This window comes from Notolabrus celidotus, chromosome 2 (genome assembly GCF_009762535.1).
Source record: "Notolabrus celidotus isolate fNotCel1 chromosome 2, fNotCel1.pri, whole genome shotgun sequence".
In the NCBI taxonomy this organism is placed as follows: Eukaryota; Metazoa; Chordata; class Actinopteri; order Labriformes; family Labridae; genus Notolabrus; species Notolabrus celidotus.
The window spans coordinates 21,384,290-21,412,142 of NC_048273.1; the positions used below are offsets into that span (position 1 = coordinate 21,384,290).

The 27,853-nt window shown below is 39.0% G+C and overlaps 2 protein-coding genes across 5 annotated transcripts in view; both read left to right on the top strand.

Moving 5' to 3' along the window:
• The window catches only part of atp13a3 (ATPase 13A3), a 39,776-nt gene extending 16,812 nt beyond the window's left edge, over nucleotides 1-22,964 (top strand). The window contains exons 3-34 of the mRNA XM_034704250.1: nucleotides 579-665; nucleotides 773-946; nucleotides 2,477-2,710; nucleotides 2,834-2,904; nucleotides 3,710-3,793; nucleotides 4,115-4,184; nucleotides 5,414-5,548; nucleotides 6,059-6,131; nucleotides 6,948-7,079; nucleotides 7,230-7,412; nucleotides 7,531-7,688; nucleotides 7,956-8,144; nucleotides 8,312-8,373; nucleotides 9,303-9,453; nucleotides 9,686-9,805; nucleotides 10,156-10,173; nucleotides 10,572-10,725; nucleotides 10,841-10,961; nucleotides 11,145-11,269; nucleotides 12,181-12,341; nucleotides 12,487-12,615; nucleotides 12,756-12,835; nucleotides 12,952-12,994; nucleotides 13,097-13,206; nucleotides 13,428-13,524; nucleotides 13,599-13,671; nucleotides 13,838-14,015; nucleotides 15,451-15,629; nucleotides 15,745-15,833; nucleotides 15,946-16,026; nucleotides 16,818-16,910; nucleotides 18,241-22,964. Coding sequence (XP_034560141.1) covers nucleotides 615-665; nucleotides 773-946; nucleotides 2,477-2,710; nucleotides 2,834-2,904; nucleotides 3,710-3,793; nucleotides 4,115-4,184; nucleotides 5,414-5,548; nucleotides 6,059-6,131; nucleotides 6,948-7,079; nucleotides 7,230-7,412; nucleotides 7,531-7,688; nucleotides 7,956-8,144; nucleotides 8,312-8,373; nucleotides 9,303-9,453; nucleotides 9,686-9,805; nucleotides 10,156-10,173; nucleotides 10,572-10,725; nucleotides 10,841-10,961; nucleotides 11,145-11,269; nucleotides 12,181-12,341; nucleotides 12,487-12,615; nucleotides 12,756-12,835; nucleotides 12,952-12,994; nucleotides 13,097-13,206; nucleotides 13,428-13,524; nucleotides 13,599-13,671; nucleotides 13,838-14,015; nucleotides 15,451-15,629; nucleotides 15,745-15,833; nucleotides 15,946-16,026; nucleotides 16,818-16,910; nucleotides 18,241-18,438 — 3,816 coding nt within the window. The 5' untranslated portion in view covers nucleotides 579-614 and the 3' untranslated portion in view covers nucleotides 18,439-22,964. The remainder of the gene's footprint in view (nucleotides 1-578; nucleotides 666-772; nucleotides 947-2,476; nucleotides 2,711-2,833; nucleotides 2,905-3,709; nucleotides 3,794-4,114; nucleotides 4,185-5,413; nucleotides 5,549-6,058; nucleotides 6,132-6,947; nucleotides 7,080-7,229; nucleotides 7,413-7,530; nucleotides 7,689-7,955; nucleotides 8,145-8,311; nucleotides 8,374-9,302; nucleotides 9,454-9,685; nucleotides 9,806-10,155; nucleotides 10,174-10,571; nucleotides 10,726-10,840; nucleotides 10,962-11,144; nucleotides 11,270-12,180; nucleotides 12,342-12,486; nucleotides 12,616-12,755; nucleotides 12,836-12,951; nucleotides 12,995-13,096; nucleotides 13,207-13,427; nucleotides 13,525-13,598; nucleotides 13,672-13,837; nucleotides 14,016-15,450; nucleotides 15,630-15,744; nucleotides 15,834-15,945; nucleotides 16,027-16,817; nucleotides 16,911-18,240) is intronic.
• A 1,875-nt stretch (nucleotides 22,965-24,839) lies between these two features.
• opa1 (OPA1 mitochondrial dynamin like GTPase) overlaps nucleotides 24,840-27,853 on the top strand; it is a 37,841-nt gene continuing 34,827 nt past the window's right edge. For all 4 annotated transcript variants that reach the window (XM_034708178.1, XM_034708197.1, XM_034708186.1 and 1 more), the window contains exons 1-4: nucleotides 24,840-25,044; nucleotides 26,486-26,810; nucleotides 27,130-27,226; nucleotides 27,379-27,486. In XM_034708178.1, the coding sequence (XP_034564069.1) occupies nucleotides 25,016-25,044; nucleotides 26,486-26,810; nucleotides 27,130-27,226; nucleotides 27,379-27,486 (559 nt within the window). In that variant the 5' untranslated portion in view covers nucleotides 24,840-25,015. The remainder of the gene's footprint in view (nucleotides 25,045-26,485; nucleotides 26,811-27,129; nucleotides 27,227-27,378; nucleotides 27,487-27,853) is intronic.

Sequence of the window (27,853 nt, forward strand, 5' to 3'; positions counted from 1 at the left end):
TTCTTCTTCTTCTTCTTCTTCTTCTTCTTCTTCTTCTTCTTCTTCTTCTTCTTCTTCTTCTTCTTCTTCTTCTTCTTCTTCTTCTTCTTCTTCTTCTTCTTCTTCTTCTTCTTCTTCTTCTTCTTCTTCTTCTTCTTCTTCTTCTTCTTCTTCTTCTTCTTCTTCTTCTTCTTCTTCTTCTTCTTCTTCTTCTTCTTCTTCTTCTTCTTCTTCTTCTTCTTCTTCTTCTTCTTCTTCTTCTTCTTCTTCTTCTTCTTCTTCTTCTTCTTCTTCTTGTACACCACCCCTGTTATACTAGATTTGGAAACCTAATGGTGATAGGCTGCACATTGTGGTTCCTGTGGTTCAGCTCATTAACTACATTTATTGAATCAGATAAAAACAATGAATGCAGATCTGGTTTCAACAGCGCTTTTAAGACTGTACTCTCCTGCATCATCATCATCATCCTACAATGATCAATTATCTCGGGACTCCACCCAGAGTGTCTGACTCTCTTGTGTTTGTTTTGTTTTGTTTGTTGTTCTTTTTACGTCATTATGTTATAATCACTCACATTTTTTCCGTTGTGTTTTCAGTGACTAAGGCAGGCGCTCGGCAAACTGTTGTGCAGCATGGAGAAAGAAGACCAGAAAATCCTCAACAAAGGGGAGGAAGAGGAGATGGTATTTATTGAATAATGTTTCATTATACACCACTTACAATATCAGAGTTTATGATTTCTGAAATATCAGAATGCAAAACCTTTTTTTTTTTGCCTCCCACCTTTTAGGAGCTGCAGGGCTACCGTCTGTGTCGATGGCGACTGGCTCTGGTGGGCCTCGGGGTGCTGTGTACGGGGGGCTTCCTCCTCCTGCTGCTCTACTGGATGCCAGAGTGGTGCGTGAAATCCACCTGCACCCGTACCACAGCCCGTGATGCCGAAGTGGTTTTGCTGCGCTCCACGGTAGGTTGCAGGAAGATCTGAAATGAATAACTGATAAACAATGAACCCTGTGTTGAAGTACGTTACTGTCAGTTGCTTTTATGCAAATGAGTAAAAAAAAAACAACTTAATTTTTCAAATGTGAGGACTTGCTGCTATGGAGGAAAAATAATTTAAGAAAGGAAATGATGTGCACATAAAATAATAACAGCAAGCTAAAGTGTGAATCCTCATTTAAATTGAAACACCTGCTTGTAAAGTAAAAAAAAAGGTGAGGAAGAGAGCAAAATGAATGTTTCAATTTAAATTGAATACCTTTCTGACAAAGGTGTTTTCAGACCTGTGTCATTAATTTAAACACACACACAAAAATACTTCAATTGTATATCACTTTTATATTTTTAGGAATGAAATCCTAACAATTAAATAAGACTGTTGCTTCCTTATGATCCTTTTTCCTCATAGATTGTGTAAAATTAATCTGTGTTTAAGTTATATTCTATTTGAAAGTAATTTTGGGCATCATGAATGAATGATTGTGTGTAAAGGATCCTTTTTTCTTTGAACCACAGAGATAGTACAAATGCTGTAAGGCACAGCCATGTATGTGGTGTACTGTATGCAGAAGAGTCTACAGCTCATGTGCTTTTAAAGCTGTGTGAGAATATAATAGATGTTGTTGGTGCAATGCTCCCTACAGGAAATAACTACTTGTGCTAAATATCTTAGAGACAAGGTATATGACAAATATAGCCTTTCTTAAAGCTGCAGATGTATCCAAGCTATAAATGGGGCACCAGGGGCAAGACAGACACAACCCTGCAAGAAGCAAATGAATTAGGACAACCTTTAGGTACCCTGATGAGAGAGCATTATAAAAGGATAATTGAATGCCTCAGTTGAAAGAATACTGAATTCAGATTGTGTCTGTTGAGTTAGTGGAGTGAACCCACATATGCAAAACACTGTGACTAATGATCTACTGCAGGCACGCAGTAGGAACGCAGAGATAATTCGCTGTGTGTCCATGACATTGAGGTGCACTTGTGTGTGTTTGTATATATGTCTCTGCATTCCTTTCTTTCTCCCTTGATCTCCTGCTTTTTTTGCATGCATGTGGTTTCCTCCATGACCATGTGTGTATAAATCAATATCCGATTGTGGCTTTTGATTTATTAATGCCCTTGAGAGGGTTAAATCATTGAGAGGACAGACTTTACTTGTATATGTTTTGCAACTACTCACTTCTTGAAGACTCTTGTTCAGTACAGCATTTTTGATTTATAGTTAAGGGTTAAGAGCTGGGATTAGGTGGTGTTAAGACAGTCTGAAAATAACACCTGCCTAGCACCAAATGCAGTGCTGTGTTTTTTTTTAAGGTGTATGAAGGTGTCGTATGCTGTTTATTTCTGACCAGCGTATGTTTTTAGACTGGCTGTCTTAAAAGCAGACAGGAGAAGAAGTGTCACTTTGTTTTGGAGCTGGTTCATGAATGAAGATCTTTGATACTCTAGTTTTAACCTTTTGCGTCTTTTTTTTTTCTCTGTTTAGGATGAGTTCCGGCGCTGGTTCCTGGCCAGGGTTCGAGTGATGCTGGCCCCAGGGAGCAACCCCTTCCACAGCCTGGACACCCAGACCACCTCCCCTTCCTCCCCCTCCTCCCCTTCCCGCCCCTTCTCCTCCCGTGCATCCCCACCTCTGGCCAATGGACATACCCCCCACCCCTCCGATGGCAGCCCCGCTCAGGAGCTCATCAGTAGATTTGCCGACTACCAGCCCGTACAGGTAGGCACTCATCTCAAATTATACCTCATACGGACACACCCTTTGACTACATTCTTTACATGACACCTTACATTAACAGAAAATAACAACTCATCTTCTCTTTACGTCTGTTTTATCACTCAGATTCGCTATTTTACCTTCCATAGCACAAAGTATTATTGGAGCGACGAGGTCCAGAACTTCGAAGTTTTAACGTAAGCCATCTCTGATTATCTGAAGTCATCTTGTTAGATATATTCAAACTGTGTTACCTAAAGTTAGCTGAGTTGACAAAGGCTTTTGCCTTTCAATATATGTGCAGTGATACACACAGGTTACGTCTTTAGTTCAAGGTGTAATGAGCATGGTATAACAGTTATAAGAGCATCTGTACAGTGCTGATAGTTTTTTTTATAAAGACCATTAAGATAAAACAACCTAAACAAATGTTAACTCTTAATTTGGGCACTTAAGGTTGAATCATAGACTGTATGGAATATGGACGTAGTATCCATGACGTCACCCATCTGTTCCTGAGAGCTGTTTTGAAGCAAATCGACGGCAGCAGCCATATTGGAAATGCGGAACTCAACCAGGCAGAGTGTGACGTAGTTTGAGCCTCCTAGCCAACAGCTATGTGTTCCCGACCGGGAGTCAAGTCAGTCATGTCCTTATTTGGGCAAAACTTGTAATCTTAATATCTACTGAACCGTCACGTTAGAAAAAAGTTCACCCCCAGTACAGTGTGTGCCGATAGAGAGATTAGCTTCATAGGGCCAAGCCGTTTTTTGAACCAGGCTGTAAACATGTTTATTAATGCTGCAAAGATCGTCTTTTTCCCATTCATATCTATGTGGTTTCCGGTGTTTCTGCAGCCAGCCTCAAGTGTATTCTCGATGTATTGCAGTTTATAACACTTTGGCATGGGCTTCATCGTTTGAGACCGGAGGTTGCCGCTTGGGTTGAATTGAAAGTGTTTGCTCCGTACCCTGATTTGACTTGTATATATTATCCTCACAGCGGCCTGGAGGATCTGCAGGTCAGCTGCTCCACCCTCCACTCGGAGCACAGTACAGGCCTGTCTAGGAACCAGCAGGAGTACAGGTAACTGCTGAGCAGTCGAATGTTTGGTTGTGCAACTTAAAGCAGCCCAACAAGGGAATGGCCAGTTTATTTATTTGTGAGTTCCAGCAGCTGCAGTTAGAAGTCATGGTTAATATGTTACAAACACTTTCTCTGATATAACATTGCTACATTTCAATTATTAAACGTCCTTCAAGTAGTAACCAGTGAAATCACGTGTTAACATTGTTTTTTGTACATTTCTGCTTCACACTTGTTATGGACTCTGGTTGTGTTTGTGTTTTTAGATCAAGTAGTTCGCTCCACTCCTCTCATATGAATGTGTCTTTTTCCTCTTCTCAGGAAACTGTTCTTCGGAGTGAATGAAATTGCAGTGAAAGTGCCTTCTGTTTTCAAGCTGCTTATCAAAGAGGTAGGATCCAGTGTGCATAAACAGATTCAGCCATTTTAATAAGCACACCATTAATCCAGATACTTAGAATTTTGCACCTGTGAATAAGCTGCTGTGATTCATAGAGTTTATGAAAAACACTTTAATTACTGATACTCTGGTTTTTGCTAGAGTTTGTCATAGCTTTAAAATAAATATTTGTGGTTTGTACTCTAATAGATGCATTATCACAAAGTGCCATCTTCTTTATTATTTCATTATAGTGATTTATACGGGGTCAGTTTAAGTGCCAGCTTTTGTTGCCAATTACATTTTCAGTCAATTATTAAATTAGACAGTCAAAGAGATACAAGTTAAATTTGTATCCTTCAAACATTCAGTAGATTACCAGAATAAAGTACATTGATATGTTGAACAAACGTTTATAACTACATCCTTGTCTCCAAGATGCAGAGGGTTTGGAGGAAAAAGAGACGGTTATATACCTGCAAATTTGTTTAGTTAGTCAGCAAATAATATTATTGGTCAACTGCCTGTTGTTATTTGTGCAAGGAATTAATTATTTTAATTTGCAACAGGAACTACTTTAGCAACGCAAACACCTGCTTGTGTACTTAAGCTGTGCACTTCAGGGCACATCTGTTCCTGTGTTCTCGGACTACTTCATCCTTATTATTGCCAATTTGATCCGGTTTCAGTAACATGGACCAAATACTCTGACTTTTATTCTTCCCCTATAATTGAGACTTTTGCAGTTATTGCATCATTTTTAAAGAAGCTGTTTTGTATATACACTCAGTATAGTTATATAACAGGAATGCTGTTTAATGGTTAATAACATGCCAGATCCTTCTGTCAGACTTACTAAGTAATGCGGATCACAGCTTGCATTTGAGAAACTGTGGTAACATTATCCAATAGGAATTTACATCAAGCCCCAACCTGCTTTGTCTGCACTTTTCAATCCCCCTCTTAATTAACACATGTTGTATCATTAACCTGAACCTTAAGCACTAATAAACATGTGTACCCAGTATAACAACTGCACTTCTCACGCTGCATTAAGAAGTTTACATCTCGTAAAGGGGAATCATGCTTATATAAGGGAACTTGATAACACCTCAGTGTCCTGGCAGTGTCTTCATTATGTTATTTCTTTGTTTGCAGATTCATTACAGCTGTACTACTTTGATGCTCTCATGCATGCATTTGCCAAACTAATGTCTCTCTCTCACTCTCTCTACCTGCAGGTCCTCAACCCTTTCTACATCTTCCAGCTCTTCAGTGTGATCCTGTGGAGTGCCGATGAGTATTACTACTATGCTGTGGCCATTGTTTTCATGTCGGTCATATCCATAGCTACCTCTCTGTACACCATCAAAAAGGTGAGTCCTGCATGAAGTCTTGACTTGTATTCTCACTTGTGTTTTTGTTACTTGGCAATGGGGAAACCACAACAGACTTAAATTACAGCTTAAATTTTACAATGTCTGTCAGGTTACACAGCATTATCTCACCGGATCAATTGATGAGTCACATGTGTCTCATATAAACTTAGACACAGTACATTTAATTATATCCTTTTACCTGAAATGAGCTTCCAAAACATAGGGTTCATCTACAAGGAACAGGACATTAAATGGCAAACAGTCCTAAAAATAACCACAGGGATACAAAATCAAAGAAAGTTACTGCTTACATAAACATCACTGAAACTTTAAAGTACACTTACGAACACTAAAAGACATTAAAGTAACTGGTACAGCCCCCTGTGTCTCAAGGATTTTGAGTGTAGCCTAAAGGGTCTTCTGCAAACCGTCTGCTGCCCCTGTCTCTATACTCCACACACTCAAATCTTCACAATCTAAAAGGGTTTCTTTTGTTTTGTTTTCCAGCAATACATCATGCTTCACGACATGGTGGCAACTCACAGTATCGTCCGAGTGTCTGTATGCCGAGCCAACAATGGTTTGTCAATTTCTTCATCATTTCTCTTCTTCTTCTTCTTTTTCTCTGATTACACATTTAAATTCCTTTTTTACAGCAATACAAGCAAGTATTACTCTATTCAGCTCCCTGTTTTTATAAAGAGTGCTTTCCACGCCGAACCTGACAGTAGACAGTTACAGCTCCAGTGCTGGCCCAGACTCAATGATACAGTCACCCTGCTTTGGCTGTCCTCCAGAAGGCTGCTAGGCTGGGACAATGCAGACTTTGAGAGACAATGACTAGTGTGTGCAATAAAAAAAAAAGACGTGTACATTTGAAAGCACTCTTTTAAATTGTTCTGCACATTCCTTTTTATGTCTGAAAGCGTCTCGAAAAAGGTGATGTCTATCTCTGCAGAATTGATGCATAAACAGAATCATTAGATACTTATCAGCTCAGTCTACTTGAACTCATCCCCTGAGTTAGCTAAAGGACAGAATTCATCTTCAGTTTGCTCTAAGGCTGTGGAGGTTTGTACACCACTTGCATTTTTTGTGCACTCACCTACTGCACTGGCCCCTTACTTGTGATGCCTCAGCTTTTTTCCCTGCTGCCCAGAGAGCCGTGAGTAATGAGAGATGTGCTGAACAAGACTCTGGGGCTCTGACACACAAAATATCTCCCTCCTCACTCACCCCTCCCACCATCTGCTAATGTTGGCTCAATTTCACACTTTTCACCAAACTCCAAATTCTCAGGTTTTTTTTGTAATGCCCACTTCTCTCTTTTTGTTTGGATTTAATGCACACATTGACCTTCTTCACTCCTCTGTTTTAACCTCCCCCTTCCTGGCAGATATCGAAGAGATCATGTCCACTGATCTGGTGCCTGGTGATGTGATGATCATCCCCAGCAATGGGACCATCATGCCATGTGATGCCGTGCTGGTCAGCGGCACCTGCATCGTCAATGAAAGCATGCTCACAGGTTAGCTGATTTGTGGGAATGTACATCTTAGACACTGCATGAATATCTGTTGATTAGTTCAACGACTCATCTCAGGAGAGTCCAAACAGAAAATACTCGTCCTTTAAATCTCAAAGCAGCTGGTCCTAAAATCAACCTACCTCCTGTTAGGTGAGAGCGTTCCTGTGACGAAGACCAACCTTCCGAATCCAGCACCGGGTGACGGAGGGGAGGAGGGTGAGAGTACTTACAACACAGAGGAGCATAAGAGACACACGCTCTTCTGCGGCACAAACGTCATCCAGACCCGATTCTACACGGGAGAACTGGTCAAGGCTGTGGTGATCCGCACAGGTATACTTCTGTTACAATGTCATCCTTTTCTATCACAGTTTATCGACCTGAGCCTGTTAATTAAAGGGAGCAAAATCGAATATTTGTAGCAGTTGCTCATGCCGACTTTTTCATCCAGGTTTTAGCACCGCCAAAGGCCAGCTGGTGCGCTCCATCCTTTACCCAAAACCCACCGACTTCAAGCTGTACCGCGATGCCTACCTCTTCTTGTTGTGTCTGGTGGCTGTGGCTGGAATTGGCTTTGTCTACTCCATCGTCCTCAGCATCATGAACAAGGTAATACAGGAAGACATAAGCAGAATTAACGATGAAAATGTTTGGATTTATAAGTGAAGACGAAGAAGATGCAACTTTCAGAAAAGCTACACCTGTGCTGTTCTTTGTCCATGCTCTGGATATAGTTTTATTTTTTACAAGAACAATCCGAGCAAAAACATGCCCCTAAGAGATGTTCCTGCCCCACACTAGACAGCTTCGGCTAAAACTATCCCTCATTGAATTACGTCAGGACATGCCACTTTAAATATCTCCCTCCTGCCCCAGGTGCCAGCTAAGACCATCATCATTGAGTCCCTGGACATCATCACCATCACTGTGCCACCCGCACTGCCTGCCGCAATGACAGCTGGCATTGTGTATGCCCAGCGGCGCCTCAAAGACATAGGCATCTTCTGCATCAGCCCACAGAGGATCAATATCTGTGGACAGATCAATCTGGTGTGCTTTGACAAGGTGGGTACTAGTGGTTGAATCAATGATCACTTAACACAGACCTTAAACTTTCAACTCCAGTAACTAAGAATTTGGAGTCTAAGATGGTATACTTTGCTGTAAAAATGACTGTCTGTATGATTCAGTCATATGAAACTCAGTTTAATTCCACTTCTGTTCACTTATAGACTGGAACTCTGACTGAAGATGGGTTAGATATGTGGGGAGTCCAGAGGGTTGAGAACGGCAGGTAAGCTGGTCTGCAGTCATTTTAGCTAACAAGGAAAAATTACTGTTTTAGTGTCCTTTTTCCTTTGAAATCTTAATTTGTTGACCAAGTTTGTGTTTTGGAAAATCAAGAAAAAAGTGAAAAGTTCACTTCCGGGGCAATAATCATAGAAAAAGTACATAAAAATGTGTCTGACACGACAATCATGAAAATAGACTCTTTTCTACTGACGTGAAAAATCATGAAAAAAAAGTTAACATTTTTCTACAGATGCGAAATCTTAAAAAAAAAAAAAAGGGAAATATTTTCGACTGATGTAAAAACACAAAAATAGGTACATTTTTCTACTGATACGAAAATCATAAAAAAAAGAATTTGACATTTTTTACACTGACTGAATATTGAAAAAAGTAAAACATTTTCTACTGACATGATCTGAAAAAAAGTAACATTTTTTTGTCTTATGGGAAAATCATGAAAAAAGTCAAAATTTCACTTCTGATGGGATAATCAGTAAAAAAAATAATGTTTGTCTGATCAGGATGAAATGAACATATTTTTTAAATGAGAGGATCCTAAACTATCCATTGTCCATTTATGAAATGTGTTTCTCTTTTGGCTCTTTTTGTTTCTTGCAGGTGTTAGTCAAAGTTGTAATATACAGCTGTGGGTTTGCTGATAAATATTTCCCCGAATCTAGAACAGAATATTTTGATTGTTTGTATGGCATCAAAAAAGTTGTTTGTATCTGTAGCTTGAGTCAATCCTGTAAGTGTAACCAATATATGCACCATAACATACCATCGTTCCTCAGTTTAAGAAACTGATTTCATTGAAATCCATTGCTCCCTGCAGCCTTTTCATTTACTTCATGATGCACATTTTTCAACAAGTTCTTAGTTTTAAGAGGGTCTTTCCTTATCCACCTCCTACTTCTTCTGCCTCTCCAGGTTCCACATGTCAGAGGAAAATGCCTATAAGGAAAGTCTTGTCAAGTCCCAGTTTGTGGCCTGTATGGCCACCTGCCACTCTCTCACCAAAATAGATGGCCAGCTGTCTGGAGACCCACTGGACCTAAAAATGTTTGAGGCCACAGGCTGGGTGAGTTGATATGTATCAGTGCAAAAGCATTACTGTATATGAGTCAGGTCAGCACAGTGTGGGGTGTGGTTACACAGGCCACCCTTAGATGTGACTTGAAATTCAATTTTCCTTTTTTTGGCTAGCAATGCTTTACAGAAAAAAAGGAAATTTTAAGTAATTTAAAATATTCACACATTTTCATAGTCTGAGTGTTTTTGATCTGTATTTTCTTCAAACTTTCTCTGCTTAGATCCTGGAGGAGGCCACTGAAGAGGAGACATCCCTCCACAACCGTATCATGCCCACTGTGGTTCGACCCCCAAAACAGCTGCTTCCCCCAGAGCCTGCCACATCACCAGAACAGGACATGGTAAGGACAAGAACCTCAATGTTCAACAGTTTAACCACAGGTCGTTTGTGTCAGGGAAATATTTAAGATAAATCAGACTTTATTAGCATTGCAAACAAGCATGTGACAAACTTATAAATCTATTTTTTAAAACGACAGGATCGCTGTTTTATTACATAGTTAGTTTCATGACTTTCTGTTGTCGACAAGTTGACTAATCCTGAATCTGAAGTTTATTAGCTTTAATTTAAATCAACATGTTGCAGATCTATCATAACAGAAGAACAGAAGCAGAATTTTTATAATACTGAATGACTGTGTTTATTTTTTCCTCACTGACTGATACCACTATTCTCTTTGTCTCATTTTAGGAGCTCTTTGAGATCTCGGTAAGTAGCCTGCTTCCTATTGAAAATGTACTCAAATTCATACAACCAAATTAAAATGAGCCGTCAGTTCTTACTTAAAAGTGAATTTATAGCTGTATCAGTAATGTCTGCCAATAAATTTAAATATGACTTGAAGGTCAGACTTTTGGAAAAAGTATTGTGACAAACTTAACAAGATTTCACGATGCTAATTGAAATTTTAAAGTTTCAGATCTATTGTCTTTCAGTATGAAATAGATAAGATCTAACCTAAATATCTTGGGTTTTATGAATATGTCAACCAGACATCTTTTGACACCAAACAGATGTTTTTTTTGTAGAAATGTTTCCTTTCTCTGACACAGACAATAAAAACTTAATCTGTTTTTGTGTGTGTCTGTGTTGGTGTGCATGAGCAGTCAGTGTATGAGATAGGTATCGTGCGCCAGTTTCCTTTTTCTTCAGCACTCCAGAGAATGAGTGTGGTGGCTCGTCTGCTGGGGGAGAAACGTATGGATGCCTATGTGAAGGGAGCGCCAGAAGTGGTGGCTAGTCTCTGCAAGAAAGATACAGGTGAGCTCTTAATTCATTTGACTAAACCCCTGAAGTCAGATTAGACTTCTTTACTTCCTGTCTATTCATCTCCAAACATTACTGATGTCTTCTTTATTTCTCTGTTCCTTTGCAGTGCCAGAGGACTTTGCTGAAGTTTTGGAGGGCTACACCAAGCAGGGTTTCAGGGTCATAGCTCTGGCACATCGTCGACTTGAATCCAAACTCACCTGGCATAAAGTTCAGAATGTCAACAGGTAGCTGCTTTCTGTCGTCAATGATGAAAAAATGAAGAATCAGCAAATCAGATTGGAAGGGCTTTTGTGTCACCAGTTTATTTTTCAAAGCTAAAACACAAATTCAGGAAGGCCAATGCATTTTTAGTCTTTGTTCTTGACTCAAAAGAACTCATATGTGTATTTATTTTTCTTTCAAACAAGGGATCACATTGAGTCAAACATGGAGTTTCTGGGTCTGATCATCATGCAGAACAAGCTCAAAGCAGAAACGCCCGGGGTGCTGCAAGACCTCTACAGAGCACACATTCGCACTGTCATGGTTACTGGTTAGTACACAAATCTTGAACAATGTTTGTATCGGTGTGTCTCTAAAATTAACACAAGGGCATGCTGAGATCGCAAATGAAAACAAAACATAATGAGTCTGGTAATCTGTGTTTTCTAAAGGTATAATCTTCTAGTATTTACTCAGCTGTGCCCGTAATCTCAACATATACCTGTTTCTAGATTGTTTGGTGGGACTGGTATAAACTCACTTTTATATGTACTAGAGGATCAATTACATTGCTTGCTTGGCTTTCACGTTAAAATATGCATTTAGGAGTTTGCTTAATAGTTCTTAAAACAAAAGACAGTCAGAAAACCTCTCAACTCCTGATCGATTTGTGATCTGCACACACTGTTATAGCATCATTTCAGAACTAGCCCTCCTCCATTGTCCCAATACGTCCCAAACCCAAAGGCTTCCTGTTGACATGCACTGACCCACCATCACGCTACGAACGTGCCAGCCACTACAACCACTTCTACCTGTCTCACCACTATATCTCTCTCTCCTATAATCTCCTCTATCCCTCTTTTCCACCCCAACTGGGTTGAGGCAGATGGCTGTTTAACATAAGACTGTTTCTACTGGAGGTTTCTGCCTGTTAAAAGGATGTTTTTGTGAATGTTTGTTGTGATTTGGTGCTATTTAAACAAAGATTAATTGTTTGATTGATTGATCACTCACAGGCCTTGTGTTCTACTTATATAAATATTAAATGTGTTTTTTTAAATGAAAATAAATTAAATTAATCAGCCTTCCTAAAACAATTATTATGAATCACATAACTTAAGTATGTTACCCTTGAAATATCCCCAGGGGAGCATGACATCAAGGTTTTATCTGAAAGAAGTGATGATATTTTTAGCCGACTCATTGTAAAATAAGATATCTTTTGTATTCACACTCCAGGTGACAACATGCTGACAGCCATCTCTGTGGCCCGGGACTGTGGCATGATCCCTCCTCAGGACACAGTTATCATTGCTGACGCTCTCCCTCCACATAATGGACAAGCCGCCAAAATCACCTGGAGATACGCCGACAAGCCCACCAAGACATCTCGTCTGGAGGTGAGGAATTCTCTCTAATGCAAATGAACTACTTGCACAAAGCCAGTGCAAAGGCTCAAACAGTCACAAACATGGTTAAAGGCTGTGATGTAAGCTTTATATGATGATGTTTTGTCTCTAATCCTCCCTCTCATTTCTTTAACAGGAAGTGACTATCAGTCTGGAGGATAATTACCACGTAGTTGAGCAAAAAACACAAGAGCTGTATCACTTTGCTATGAATGGAAAATCATTTGCTGTCATCGAGGAGCATTTCCCTGACATGCTTCAAAAGGTACGAGCATCTTAAGTGAGACCAGGCATTGCTCCGGTAGTTACTATGACTCAATTAGATTGTTAAAGCAGCTGCTCTTAACATCTATAACAACCTTCCTGATGTCACAAGTTTGTGTTTGGATGCATTCTGCCTTGTAGCTGGTGCTTCATGGGACAGTGTTTGCCAGAATGGCTCCCGACCAGAAAACTCAACTCATTGAGGCGCTGCAGGGTGTAGAGTAAGTAACTGTTGTAGCTACAAAACTGCACACGCTGTTTATGCTTTCTATAACTGTGAGAAAAAGTGGTTATACTGAGCAAACAATAACTGCTTTTTGTCACTTTTTGCTGACAGCTACTTTGTGGGGATGTGTGGAGACGGAGCAAACGACTGTGGGGTATGTATAGCCACTTGTGAAGTGTGATATTAACAGTTTTAAATGTACTTGAAAAGATTGCAGTGTGGGCATACTTTGTGACTCCCAATTTCTTTACCCTAGGCTCTCAAGAGGGCTCATGGTGGCATCTCTCTGTCGGAGCTCGAGGCCTCTGTGGCCTCTCCGTTCACCTCTCGGACCCCCAACATCTCTTGTGTACCCAGCCTCATCAGGTTTTCTATTGCCTTTTTGTTCCATGCAATACATGAATAAATGAATTACACTTGAAATACTATTAAAATACTAATACTAGAAACCACCACCTTTTTTTCAAATTAACCCTTCCAGACAAGTGTGTTGTGACGTCACTTGTCAAGTGGATTTTTGTATTGCTTCATGATGTAAAGTTATCTATATGCTGATTAAAAATGACACTGTCTGCTTGCTTTGACAGGGAGGGGCGTGCTGCTCTCATCACATCCTTCTGTGTGTTCAAGTTCATGGCCCTCTACAGCATCATCCAGTACATCAGTGTCACTCTCCTCTACTCTGTAAGTATGCTGCTTAGATGTGAAATTATCAGAGAAACGGCATCACAGAATTCACATGAGCTTCTGTTTCATAGATCCTCAGCAACCTTGGAGACTTTCAATTCCTCTTCATCGATATTGCCATCATCCTCCTTATTGTCTTTACCAGTAAGTCTAAGACAAGTCACAAACATAAGCAGTTTTTTTTTTACAACACTTAATTGTCCTAATATTTTTTCTGACCTATATCAATACTTTTGATCTTTGTCTTCGCCCTCATTGTCTCTATTCTGCCCATCTTCATCATGCCCCTCTCTGCCTCTGCACCTTTCAGTGAGTTTAAATCCAGCGTGGAAAGAGCTGGTGTCGCGTCGTCCCCCATCAGGTCTCATCTCAGGGCCTCTGCTGTTCTCTGTGCTGACCCAGATCCTTATCTGCTTGGGCTTCCAGACCATTACATTCCTCTGGGTCCGACATCAGCCCTGGTACACAGTCTGGACACCACATACAGAGTAAGTAGTGTCAGAGCTGCTGAACCTCAGCCAATGACATCACAACATTGTCATTATCTTCCAATGTTTTTTCAATATCGGTAGTAAATTGATCGCAGCATTTCAATTTGCACAAATAACCAATAAAGACCCGTACGTATCTTTGGTGTTACTATTCTATTACAGTAAATGTGGCTTGATGTACACTAATCTGTCACAACACTATAACCACTGACAGTCTAAGTGAATGTCATAGATTATCTCCACAGCAAGGGAACTGATGCGCTTTTTGATGCGCTTCTAAAAGAGTCAAATGTCCAATCCGGTGTTATCGTTGCGTTACTTCTTGCCATTTATTGAGTCAAATGATAAACAGGTACAGACAGCTTACTTTGACAATGAAATACGTGATTAGGTTAACAGTGCGGTCTAAGACGAGCGGTAAAAACTGTGTGCTCTTCACGCTCCCAAGATCACTGCTTCACCTGTGCCCCTTTTGTAGCATTTACCTGCCCGTTTAACTGAAGTGCCCCTTGTGGTGATTGTGCGAGGAGCAAAACAAAAAACAAAAACAACGTAGATAAAATGGCTCATACAGTAACTTTGACAAGAGCCATATTGTGGGTCAGAACATCTCCAAAGCTGCAGCTCTTCATTTTCTGCAGTGGCCAGTACCGGCCACAAAGGTTGGCCTCAGTGGTCTGATCCAACAGAAGAGCTACTGTGGCTACAAACTGCTGCAAATTTGCTGTTTTATGTAGATTGCATTGCAGTTTGCTGCATAGGGGACTGCATAGCACCCATGCTGACCCCTGTCCATTGTCAAAAACACCCACAATGGGCATGTGAGAATCAAAACTTGACCTCAAAGCACTCTTGGTGCCATACAGCACAGTACACCTTCAGATGTCTAGTCCATGTCTCAATGGGTCAGGGCTGTTTTGGCCCTGACCTGATCAGAGGGGGGCTACACAGTGTCAGGAGCATGGTCATAATGTAATGGCTGACTGGTGTAATGTCTCAGCCATACACCTGTAGTAACATATGAGTGCCACAAGATGGCAGTAGCTACAGTTCAAGTGCTGTATGAGTAGCCATAGAATCATCCGAAGTAAGTTCCTGCACATTTCTCTGGAGAAAACTTTGTTCCTACTGAAAATTTGGACGGCTTTTAATTTGAAACAAATACAATATGTAGTTAGTTGAGCATATTGCAATTGAATAATAAGGTAAAACGAAGGATCAGAATACAATATATAGGATCAGATATAACACAAGCTTTGTTCGGGGGTTGACCGATTATACATTTTAAAAAGAGAAAACTGTAAATAAAGGCCTGCCTCTAATACAAGCCTGCCTCAAATAGTCTGCAACCATCTAACTGTCTTCTTCTTGTTCAGATTTTTTTTTTTTGGGTCACTGTTACTTGACTGCTTTTGAATTCTCTCTCATTTAGCGTCTGCAACCAGTCATCACACATTAACATGTCCGACCACAACGACACAGAATTGGATGACCACAACATCCAGAACTTTGAGAACACCAGCCTCTTCTACGTCTCCTGCTTCCAGTATCTCATTGTTGCCATCGTTTTTTCAAAGGGAAAACCTTTCAGGCAGCCGAGCTACAAGAATTGTAAGAAAACTTTATCATTAACTCTGATAATTCTGTGCTAAGGTAGTTAATAAGTTACATTTAAATTGTATAATTGTGTGTGTGTTTGTGTTTGTGTGTGTGTGTATCTGTGCAGGGCCTTTTGTGCTGTCTGCCTTTGGTTTGTATGTGTTCCTGCTGTTGATCATGTTCTGCCCTGTCAGAAGCATTGACGAGTTTCTAGAGGTAAGCGCCGAAATCATTCACTTTTACTGTGCTCTCTTTCTATAATGCTATAATTTAAAGGCTTACTTTATAATCCCTCATAATCACGGTTTGAGTCTCTTTCTCTCTTCAGATTGTTTGTGTCCCGTTTGAGTGGAGGGTAAAACTCTTCTTCATCGTCTTAGTCAACGCTGCTGCGTCTGTTTTGATGGAGGTAAGAAACACATTTGAACACACAGAGAAGTGAGGTGTGTGTTTTCTTCATGTCCAGTTTTTGTTTTTGTCATGCAGTGTGCTCATCTTTGTCTCAGACAGCAGGATCAATCTTGTGCTGTGGGGCGTAAATATGTTTTGTAGTGAAAATTCTGTGTCTTAAGAGACGAGCTACAGATTATGTAATACTGAACAGATAGTGTTCCACCACTTGAAACAATTTTTGTGATTTCTGCTTTTTTTGGGCTTTGAAATTCCCTAAAGCAGCATATGTTTATCTTAAAGTATTTGATAGACACATGCTCCTTAAGAATATAATTATTCTGTCAAGACAAACAGATTATGCTGGCTTGCCGCACTTTGTAGAGCGGGATCACTATGCCTCTTTCTTCCTTGTAGAAAGCCATCCTTGCATCCATGTACTACTTACCACATACCTGAGAGGATGCTCCTGAACTACCAGTGCATATTCCTTCACTTTTTCAAATAAATCATAAAAAAATAACCAAATTATTTAGCATTTAATCAACATTTTGTGTATTATTTTTTGAAGAACTTGAACGGCTGCACTCTTTTCTGACTAATATGTCAAATTGAATCATAACCTCACATGTAACGACTAACATCTTGATGGAAGACAACAGTTGCCTCACGTGATAATTGAAATCTTTGACACATTGTGGCTGTGCAAAAACAAAATACCTCTGTGCAAGAAACAACTAGCTGACACTGTGTGAAAATCAAATTAGCCTCTTTGTAATTCTTTCCCCTGCCCACTGCGCTATTCCATAGACCTTCGTCCTTGACATCATCTTATGGAAGCTTGTGTTCAGCCGAGACAAACAGGGCAGCTTTGTCGACACTCCCGCTGCACCGACACCACAGGTTGGGAAAAATATGACACCTTCCTCTTTAGCCCTTTCCTTTTCCTCTTGTGTGGTGTTCCCTCTCTCTGTCCCTACTTCTTCCCACAATGCCACAGAGCACAACCTTTTATTGTAACCTTTAACCCTGACATGCATGTGCGAGACGTCAGTCCCATCCTGATCTACCCCCTCCCTACCCCTATCCCTCCTGATAGGCCTTCTGTTCAGGGCTTGATAACAGTTGCAGTTTAACTCCAAACCTGCTGCTCACCAGCTAAACTTTAAAATAAGCCTAAAGAAAGCTGGAAAACTACTTCCAATTTAGAGCTACTGGTGGTCAATATTTTATACTAAGGTAAGTTGGTTGGATGGTAAAGTGAATGAATGCTTTCATCTACTTTAGAAGTTGCCTTACAACCACCTTGCTTAGCTGTCTATAAGTTAAAATCATCAGGTGTCATGGTAGTAATCTAAACGTCACCTTTGTTTTTGATCAAAAAGAGTAGTTACATATATGACAGTGCAATAAAATTACTAAATATACTATAAATTGAAAGTGCACATACAGTTCTATGCACTGCACATGTCCATTTCTGTGGTTGCATTTTGCTTTTCACAGAGTGATGCGTAAAAATGTGTTTTTTCCAGGTTGTTTTAACGTGGTGCTATTGTTAGTGTTATTTATATTTCTGATATCAGGTTTATATTGATTGCATAAACCGTTCCCAAGCCTTGGATGTCTCCCATGTTTGGTTTTTACAGGACTGATTGCTTGCCAACTCCTCTTCCTCCCTTTACTGCATCTTCTGTTCAGACTTATGGAAACACTAAGCTTTACTTACTCCACTATTATGTCTATGAAAATAAAGCCATCAGAACTGTCTGAGGTTCTTATTAAGTAACATATGTAGGTAAAATCCAGGCAGACTTTAAAGTTAATGAGAATTTATATATATATATATATATATATATATATATATAGAAAGATCAGCTGTTGAATCTTTTGTTTGCGTTGATCTTTGATTCCATGAGCTTGTTTTTAAGGAGTGGACTCACTCTTTAAGCTGTCCACCGGACGACATCTCCTAGATTTTATCATGCTGAGTTTATTTTGAATGACTTGCATGCATGCATTCCTGTTCAAATGTGCTCGCAATAGCTCCTTATAAGTTCTATATGTTGCTTGTGACAGTTTTACATGCATGTTTGTATCTTATTTGCATGTCAGTAATGTCGTATATTTATAGTATATGAATTTGGTTTATGGAACCTTCCCAATTTCCCCTTCCTTTCCTTCTTTGTTAATTCTATCTTGTTAATTGTTTGTTTTTGGGCTGTGGTGTTTCCAGAGGGGCATTAACCTGGGGGCATACAAGTGTCTCTCCTGGCTATGCTGCCCAAGCAAGATGGCACCCAAGGCCCGCTACATGCATCTGGCCCAGGAGCTCAGTGTGGACCCCGACTGGCCTCCAAAGCCAACCACTACGACTGAAGCCAAGCCTCGCCCAGAAAACGGCTCCACCTATCACATCATGGTCAACTCCTAGCACACCCAAAGTCCCTCGCATTATTTAAATAAGCCCTAAACATGTGTTCAGTGAACACGCATTCAACCTCTTGAAAGCAAATTGTCACAAGATATTTGGTTGATACTTGCGTCTTATACTGTAGTTCAAGAGCCTTTACTGCTAAAACCTTTCAGAGAAGTACCAAATGAATCTCAGTTTCAGTCCTGGCAGTACTCTTGCTCATCCACTTATGTCCTCTCAGGTCTCTCTAGCTTTGAGAAAGTGTCTAAAAAGTAACAGTAAATGGAACCTCCTATCTTCCTAGCTGATCAAGGAAAAATAATTGCTTTTATGCAATTATAATGACAACAAGGCTGTCAAACTTTGAAACTATGGTATGGGCTAGATGTCAAAGAGAAGCTACATAGAACTAAGGCCTGAAAAAGGATAGCCCACTCTGACTGAAACAGCAAGTGATGTAGTTAGTGAATGGAAAAGAGTGTGTGGAGAAGGCAAAAGAAAGAGGGTTCACTATAAAAGGGAGATGCTGTGTTATTAAAAGCAGAAGGACCGATGAGGTTGAAGGCGGGTGGGCTGATGCATAGATACTGGTAATTGGCTCAGATTGCTACTATGTAGTGGTCTTAGACTGCTAATGTACTTATAAAGAGCCATTGTTATTAGCTGGCATTATCACCTTGCAGGGACTTAACAGAAAGCATTGAATCCTAACCAAAATGTAAAGCTCTAAAGCTTACATTGGACCCCAAGGGATGGACAAAAATACACTCTACAGACCAGTATCCAAACATTCATTCAAGCTTGCTGTGCAAAGTGGAAGACTGGAAATGTTTGATAGGCTACTGTCAACTCGTTCATCTTCACACCCCAAACAGATACACAGTTATTTGTCACAGACCTGTGGAGGGATCCATATTGGGTTTTTTCGTTTATAGGAGGTTCGTTGTAGGGTTTTAATAAAGAGATTGTTCAGTATAACATTTTAAAATATATATATATAAAATCATTTCAGAAAGAGATGATTTTCATCTCAGCTTTTAAAGACGTTAGCATAGCAAACCCTTTAGACTGATTAATTGACTGACCTGAAAGAAATACTGTATCATTTATTGCCATGTAATTGAGCACAGACATTAAATGCTCCAGCTTTTTCATGTACTTCCACAAATTGCTCAACAACTCTTAACTTTCTAACAGGAGACCTCAGAAACTTATGGCTGAATCTTCATCCACCCAAGCTGTACTTTCACACTAATGCTATGATTGCATGCAAAATACTTAATGTCGGCTCATTGGCATTGTATAACAGGGAACATCATGGCTTTTTCTCTGGCATTCTCTGCAGGACAACTTTTCGTTCCTCTGGTAAATATCTAGGAACAGCAAACCTGTCTTCTTGGGCTGTTCATTTGGGCCTTTAATGTGGTTAAACACCTCAAACATTTGTGTTTGTGTCTATAAGCCATGTCCTGTCAGCATATTATAACATTCAACAGGGAACAGAAAGCATCCTATGACTTGCATGAAGCCAGCTTCCTGTCATCCCGTCATCATGTTCTGCAGACTTGATGGTTTCAGTCCAGCAAATATACTACAAATATCACATTACTGTTGATTACATCGACATTTCTGTATCTGAAAGAGGAAACCGCATGGCTGGATAATGTTGATATGTTATCACATGCATGACATCATATAGCATCCTACAGCTACAAAGCCATTTCAGATCATCTCCAAAGCCAGCAGTTCTTCGAATGTGTCCTTTTTTAAAAGAAATTCTTCCCATGGAAGACTGATAAAACATGAAAGTCAGTTTAGGCAAAGCATTTATGCATCTCATCAGCTTGCTGCTCTAGGCACTTTTAAACATCCATGCAACAACACAAGCTGCATAAACTGGATGGACCATATATCATTGTATTCCTGCATTGAATATAAAGTAGGCTACTTGCATAGAGAGCTAAGGGCTATATTTTATGTTCAGTGCTCTTTCCTTTGCGTTTTAAGAGTTGCTCCCCAAAAGCTTTTTGCTAAGCATCAAACACTTGCTGGAAACTTCAGAGGTGGCTGAATAAAAGGAGCCTCCTCCTCAGTAAAATCTGGCCTGACTAGATTGAGAAGCAGTTCATAGTACATGAATGACTAATGAAGCTTTATTTCACATTAGGCTAATTTTCCAGCTGAAAAAAAAATGTCATTTGAATTCAACTAAGGAGAAAGCAACTGATTTATTTTACAGCAATCATGTGTTTGATACTCAAATAGGCAGATTTGGGGTGGAGCAGAACTGTACAAGTCCAACGCACAAAGCCAGTATAACTTGATTTATCATTGCAGCCTGCCTTCCAAGAGTTGTAAGCATTCATGGTTTCACCAATCTCATGTTTCCTAGAGTATGCCATTTCAAAAGTCTATCAACTTTCCTGTAATGTTGCTCTTTTTGCTCAAAAAATTGAACAACTTATTTTGCAAAAATCTGGTAAAATCACTGGATCACATGACTCATAATCATGTATAACACATGACATCACATTTACCTTGTCCACTGGTTATCACTGATTTAGTACTATAACAGTAAAATCAAAAATTTCCTTCTATACTACTAATAAAAAAAAAAGCTAAAAGCCATCGCTAGAATATTGTAATAAATTTACAAATTATTCTGTTTTAATGATAAATTCAAATATGATCTGTGACCATAGCTTAAATGAAAACATTGTTTATTTGATAATCAAAGCTCAAGTGTTTTGTTATAGTATTTTTGGTGAATTATCAGTGTGTAAAGGATATTAACATGGTGAGAAATACAAAATCCAGTTCATATTGACTTCCTTGTGCCATTTTGTGGAAAGACTCTGAAACACTGTTGGACACAGAAAATAAAAGTAATTTGGACATTTCTGTTTAAAATCAAAAGTTATGTTAAACATGGTCGCAAATTTTTGTCTTTACATTTGTTTTCACATTATTTTAGTAACCTACAGAGGCTTAAACTGAATGTTGTGTAAAGAACAAAATTTCTTGATTTATTGCAAGGCAATACAATGATTATTGAATCTATTTCCAAAGAGTTGTTTTGTTACATTTGTATTTGAAACAAAAAAAGAAACAAAAATGAAAGTTTAAATTTAGGCTGTTTTACTTTTTCTTATATAATTTGATTCAGCAGAAATTGACTTTAAAGGTAACAGTAATTGTAGAGATGGATTCTATCTGTATATATGAGATGTACATTTCTAGTGTGTGCATAAAAGTCTAAAGATTTAGTGATAATAATGTATGGTTTTTGAATTATCAAAGGGCTGGTGTGTGTTTTTCTACTATTTTGGTACTGTGTTGCAATCAGTCTGCTTTTGTTTTAATAATGTCTGTTGAATTTATTTGTAGCTTCACTTTTGTTAACTTGCATTTTCTCGGATTTCCTTATTTGGGCATCCTGGGCATTTATTTCACAGAATGAATCCGTTATTGTGAAGTATGATTTGGGCACTTGGATTAATGTTTGGTTTGTCCTGGTTAAAACACAATGAAACACATGTCTGCTTCAGAGTTTGAAGAAAGTTTAAAAAAAAACATCCTGAAGGGGGAGATTTTTCCTTTGGGTTATTGAAGTAGACTCTGTCTTCTGCTTACTGCTTGCCTGTTTTTTTCTAAATACTTTTCTAAAGAAGGGAATATAACTCATTCAGTCTTTCTGGCGCCTCTCCGCAAAGTCACAATTAGAGCAACTTCTGACAATCTTTACTTTTCTCTTTGTTTCTGTCTAAATGTGCTCATTTTACTGTTAAACATTTTTTTCATCCATACATTTTTAAATGTAATTGGCGAAAAGAATGTGCACTGCTGCTCAATATCAGCAGTCTATTGAAAAAAGTGATAATATTGCTGCTATGGGCAAAATGGTTTAGTCTCAGCTGTATCATAACTGTGCACCTTAATACAGAAAAGTCACCAATTTACTGAAGTGCAAAGTGTAAATACAAGTTTTTCTTCTACGCTACAGCTTTGCCTTTCAATCTGACACTGACATGTCAAAGCAATGGATTTTATGCTGAAACCTCTTTGCTCCTATACAGGTACAACATATACCGACTGTTGACAGTTAGCATTGGCCTCATATTCACATCATGTGTTTTAAACAAACCATCGAATGGCATTCAGATTGAGTCAGCCACTGAGTATTTGAAGACTCATGTGGATGTTGTTTCCTCAGGGAAATGTGTCTATTTGTAATGGATAGAAAAATGATAAACACCCAAACTATAAAAAAATTAATGTTGGTAAATGTTCATTTCAGTCTATCTATGTATGTCTGCTATTTCAATACAGTTTATTTAGTGTTTTTTTATTTGAAGCTCCCTCACCTCAGCAAGGAGCTCATCATGGGGTATGTGTATTGTTTATATTGGCAAAAATGTGAATTTTTGCTTTGAAAATTTTTGTACCTTATAATTTATTTTTTATTTATTTTCATTTATTTTCCCCTGATTTTATTTCAGATTTATCTTGATTTCTTTTCTTTTCAATAAATGTTCTCAAAACTGTATGATGTGAGTGTGTGCATTATTTTGTTTCCATTGGACAAGAACATGACAGAATTATCCTACAGAAACTTATAAGAGAGTATGTAGCTACATTTGGGGGGAAAAAATACAAAAAAAAATCTGTAGGATTTATCTTGGTTGTGAAGTGGAAAACTGACTTAATGAGCTGACATGGATCACCTACACAACAGGTATAGAAATGAGAAGAACACTATGGATTGTGGGTGAATGCTGGCTACAGCTTTGGACTAGCTGTGCCCTCAAAGTTCAAACATGAGATACCTATCACAATAAACAATTCTTTTAAAACAAAATGGGTCTCGTTGGGTTCATTTGGAAGCATTTATTTCATAAATGTAGCCTTATATGGGTCTAGCACCTGAACTTGGACAGAGAGATGACAGTTTCAGTCTTGTGTAGTTATGGATTGCAAAGGTGTCGGAACACAAATCTAGCTCACCAAAAATGATCTGTATGGGAGATGTTACACAGTTGCAGAGAGAAAACTTCCTATTTAAATTTCTAGATCTTTAAGTGTGACATGATGCAAAACTGGCTTATCTACCAACTGTATTTGCAAAGACAAGCGTTGACCAAAACTACAGAACTAAGCACTGACATTTATTTGTATGTTTTAATAGTCTAGTGTAGCTCTACAGCTGTATATCAGCCATTTATGTAATATTGTTAGTCTAAATTCAATCTGATGAGTCATTGTTTCAATCTATATCAGTCATTTTTGGGCCCTTCCCGGATGCCTGCAATGTTGCAGTTATTCAGCATCCATCAGTGCGCAGCCAATGGACAGCAAAGTGCTATGTTATGACCCTGCAACCTCTTACACATAAAATATCTATACAGAAATAGTTTGCAACCAACATGTAGATGCCATTTTTTATAAAAAAAAAAATCATAATACCAAACTCAAACTTTAACTAAACGTAATCAAAAGGTCACTGATGCACCGTGGGAATGTAATGTAAGTCGGCAAAAGAAGTCCAATGTCCATGCAAAAGTTCAGCGTTTTCCAATGATTTATTTTGATGGCAAGCAAGCGAACAAAAAACAAAGAAAAATCACGGCTCCTGCTGCCTCTCTTGTGCTGGTAAAAACCCATAGGCCTACCCAGGTGCATGCTGGTCTTCTGCCACCTACCTACCTAAATAACCCCAGGTGCCCACAGTTCCTAATTACCAAACAGACAAAAACAAACAAAATAAATACTAAATAGGAAAAAAAAACTAAATATACTAAACAAATGACTAGCAAAAAATATATCCCCCAAATCTAACTTAAGTTACTTATAAAAAGAAAGGTTTGAATAAATCTAACAACTAATTCTACTTATTAATTCTAAAATAAATAAACCATTAAATACAACTAATAAACAAAAAGCTCCAACACAACGTTTGAAATTAGAGAAGGGACCTTTGTGAACAAGTGTGAAATAGTTCCACAATAGTAAGGGGTAGTGCTACATCTTCCAGTGCAACACCTCAATACCCATGTGAAATATTGTAAATTATTCCATAACATATCTTATTATTATATTCATCTACTACATGTGCACTCTGGCTTAGGCTAATTTAACTTATTTCATGTCTTTATAAGTGCTTCTTTACCTTTCTTTGTACAAATAATATTTTTATTTAGAACTTTTGGATTTGTGTTTAGGTTTATATATTTATTGTCCTTATTGTCTTGTTGTGTCCTTGCTTTCTTGTTGTTAGGTACCAGTATTCCATTCACCACGTCAAATTCATTGTGTGTGCGAGCTCACTTGGCAATAAAGCTATCTTGAATCTTGAATCTTGAATCTTGAATCTACATAGGAAGAAATTCAATTTGTTCGTTTCTGTCAGGGTTGATTTGAGGGTTGCACCGTCAACAGGAAGTGGACTGTCATTCTGTCTGTGTCCTTGTAAGCTAACGAGCTAGTTAGCTGCCAGAAGAGGCAAACAAATGTGTACCATCTGGAAAGATGAACTAAAACGTGCCTGACGAGAGAATTGTTCAGAGATTTGCGTGAACCTGCTGTTGATAACAGCGTCATGTTGCGTGTGGGGAGCAAATCCGCCTGGTAAGTTTGTGTTCAGTCAGGAAACGATAAGCTCAGAGATCACACCTAGCCGGTCATTCTGACAGCTGAGGACAGCGCTGCTAGCGACTTGCATCATGTATTTATCCGCCTTACTACTTTAAGTAGTTACATTAAACAGAGGTCTTTGGATTCAGAACATCTCCAGACATAGAAACTACAATGTCTTTAGAAAAGTCAAAGCGGATTTACTCGCTGTTGTGGGTTTTGTCGTTAGCCAGTTAGCCTCGCTAGCTAAGAGATAATGTGGTCTATCCATTTGGGTTTGGCTCGGTTTTCAGGTGTCATTTGAGATCAATTGGCTTATAGGCTATTGTGACTTGAGCCACCCGTTAGTATTTATTAGCATGTTAGATAACGTGTCAGTAAACTTCAGATGAATATATATGCTGACTTGTTAACATCACGTTATCGTTTTAGGTACACTACATTCATATAGGTAATGGATCCGTACCTTCTTTTTGTCTGTTGGTTCTTTTGTTCAAACGTTCCTTTCAATCATGGATATTCTAAAAAATGTCATGTCATAGTATCACGGGCTGATACACCAGAGACAGTGACTTTGTTTTGGGTTTATTAATCCAGGGCCTTTACCTGACGATGGAGTCACTGTGTGGAGATTAGCTTTGGAATTGATCACATTAATATGGCTTGAACTACTATTTTGTTCAGCCTTTCTTGTTCCAAAGTGCTAAGTTTTTACTTGGTCAATAATGTTTTGTACCAAAAAAGTAGACCACATCACTCCAGTTCTTAGATCTCTACACTGGCTTCCTGTCTGTCAGAGAATAGACTTTAAAATCTTGCTGATGGTTTTGGAGCTCTGAATGGTTTAGGCCTAAAATACATTGCTGATCTGCTGCTACTTTATGAACCATCTCGACCTCTGAGGTCATCAGGTACTGGTCTGCTTTCAGTCCGGAGGGTCAGATCGAAACATGGTGAAGCAGCATTTAGTCATTATGCACCACATATCTGAAACACTCCCTGAAAGCTGTAGGTCCGCTCCAACTCTCACCTCTTTTATATCAAAGATTAAGACTTTTTTATTTGCCACTGCCTTCCTATCTTATCTTATTTTAACTCACTTTAAATGCAAGTTTTAAATTTATTTTTAATATATTTCTAATTATCCTTTTCTTTTCTGTTTTATTCTATTTGTCATTTTAATTGTGCTCTTTTATGCTTGTCTGAATGTTTCCAATGCTTTTAATGTTTTAATGTAAAGCACATTGAGTTGCCCCGGTGTATGAAATGCGCTGTTCATATAAAGTTGCCTTGCCTTTGTGAAAAATTTGATTTCATGTCATTCTCCCCAGAATCAGTGAGGTGACCATGAACTTCCAATGACTTTATGGTGTTTATAGGAAGAGGATGCAAAGTGAGCTTGTGTACTTTATCATCCAATTTCTCTGTCCCTCAGCATGGCCTGCAGGAACCTGGTCTCCACCAACATGGGGGTGAGATTTCGGGTACCCCTGCAGAAGCTCCACCCTTTTTCCCGTGCCATCCACCACCGTTACTCCAACAACACCAACCCTCAACGCACCCCTCATCGCACTGCAGCCCGTTATTTCACTTCCATGTCACGGTTGCCCATGAGAACTCCCAAGCCTCCCCCAGGGTCGGGAGGCCATGGTTACCAGCAGCAGCGCGGTTTCTGGGTGGCCCGCCTCGCAGCAAGGCTGCTGAAGCTTCGGTACATTCTGCTCGGCTCGGCAGTTGGAGGCGGCTACACAGCTAAAAAGGCCAGTATAAATGTCTCCATCTCAGGGTCTCTCAAATATTGTTCACTTTTTATTTCCCATTAGCTATTGTTAAGTGCTAAGTTATGTATTATCCCTGAGTTCAAAATAAGTCATTCGGTCATATTAGGCACACACTTAACAAACAAACAAACCAAAAATGAATACAGATGAAGTCACTGACAATCATCTTAGATTTGCCATTGATTTCATGTGTGACACAATTTCCCTCGGCACCTAAACAATCTGCTCTTTCAACCTGTAGTGGATTCTTATTCAGAGGTACAGTGATAGTAGCATAACCTTGTCATTTTCTTTCCAGACCTATGAGGAGTGGAAAGACATGCTGCCTGATTTTAGCGAATACAACTGGGTCATTCCAGATTTTGTCTGGGAACTGAGTGAACAAATTGATCTTGGTGAGTGTTATCATATTACTGTCATAGTTTAAATGAATCCACATGTAAATGTCTGATTTCAAAATTGCTCAATGAAACAATTATTCGTGTTTTATGATAAGACTCTGTACCTGTCCGTTTTTCCATACTTAACATTGTATCTGTATCCTCAGATAAACTGGCCAAAGCTCTCCCAGAGATAGAAGAAATAGCCAAACTGCTACCTGACCTCGACAAAATAGGAGAGAACTTCGCTTTCATCAAAAGCCTCCTCTCCTCTGGTAGGTGAACAATGTTCAACGATTCCCTCCAATGATAACTTTAACAACAAAATTAATTATCAGTGCCATCAGTGTGTGTACTCTTGTAGTCTACTTTAATTGTATCCGTGGAGCATTAGTAGTAGGTGTAAACCTCTCATTCACTCCTCTCTGTTATAAATTTTTTATGCTTTATTCTAATCACTGCAGCATTCCATTCTTTCAGTAGGTTACTTGTTTCTCGTACCTTAAAGCAGGGGTTCCCAAAGTGTGGGACGGGACACCCTGGGGGGTCGCAAGACACAAAAGGGGTGTCGTGAGATATCTTCCAAAAGGTTTTTGTTTTTTTAAGTTATCTAAAATTAGTACATTTTACCCATTATAGTAA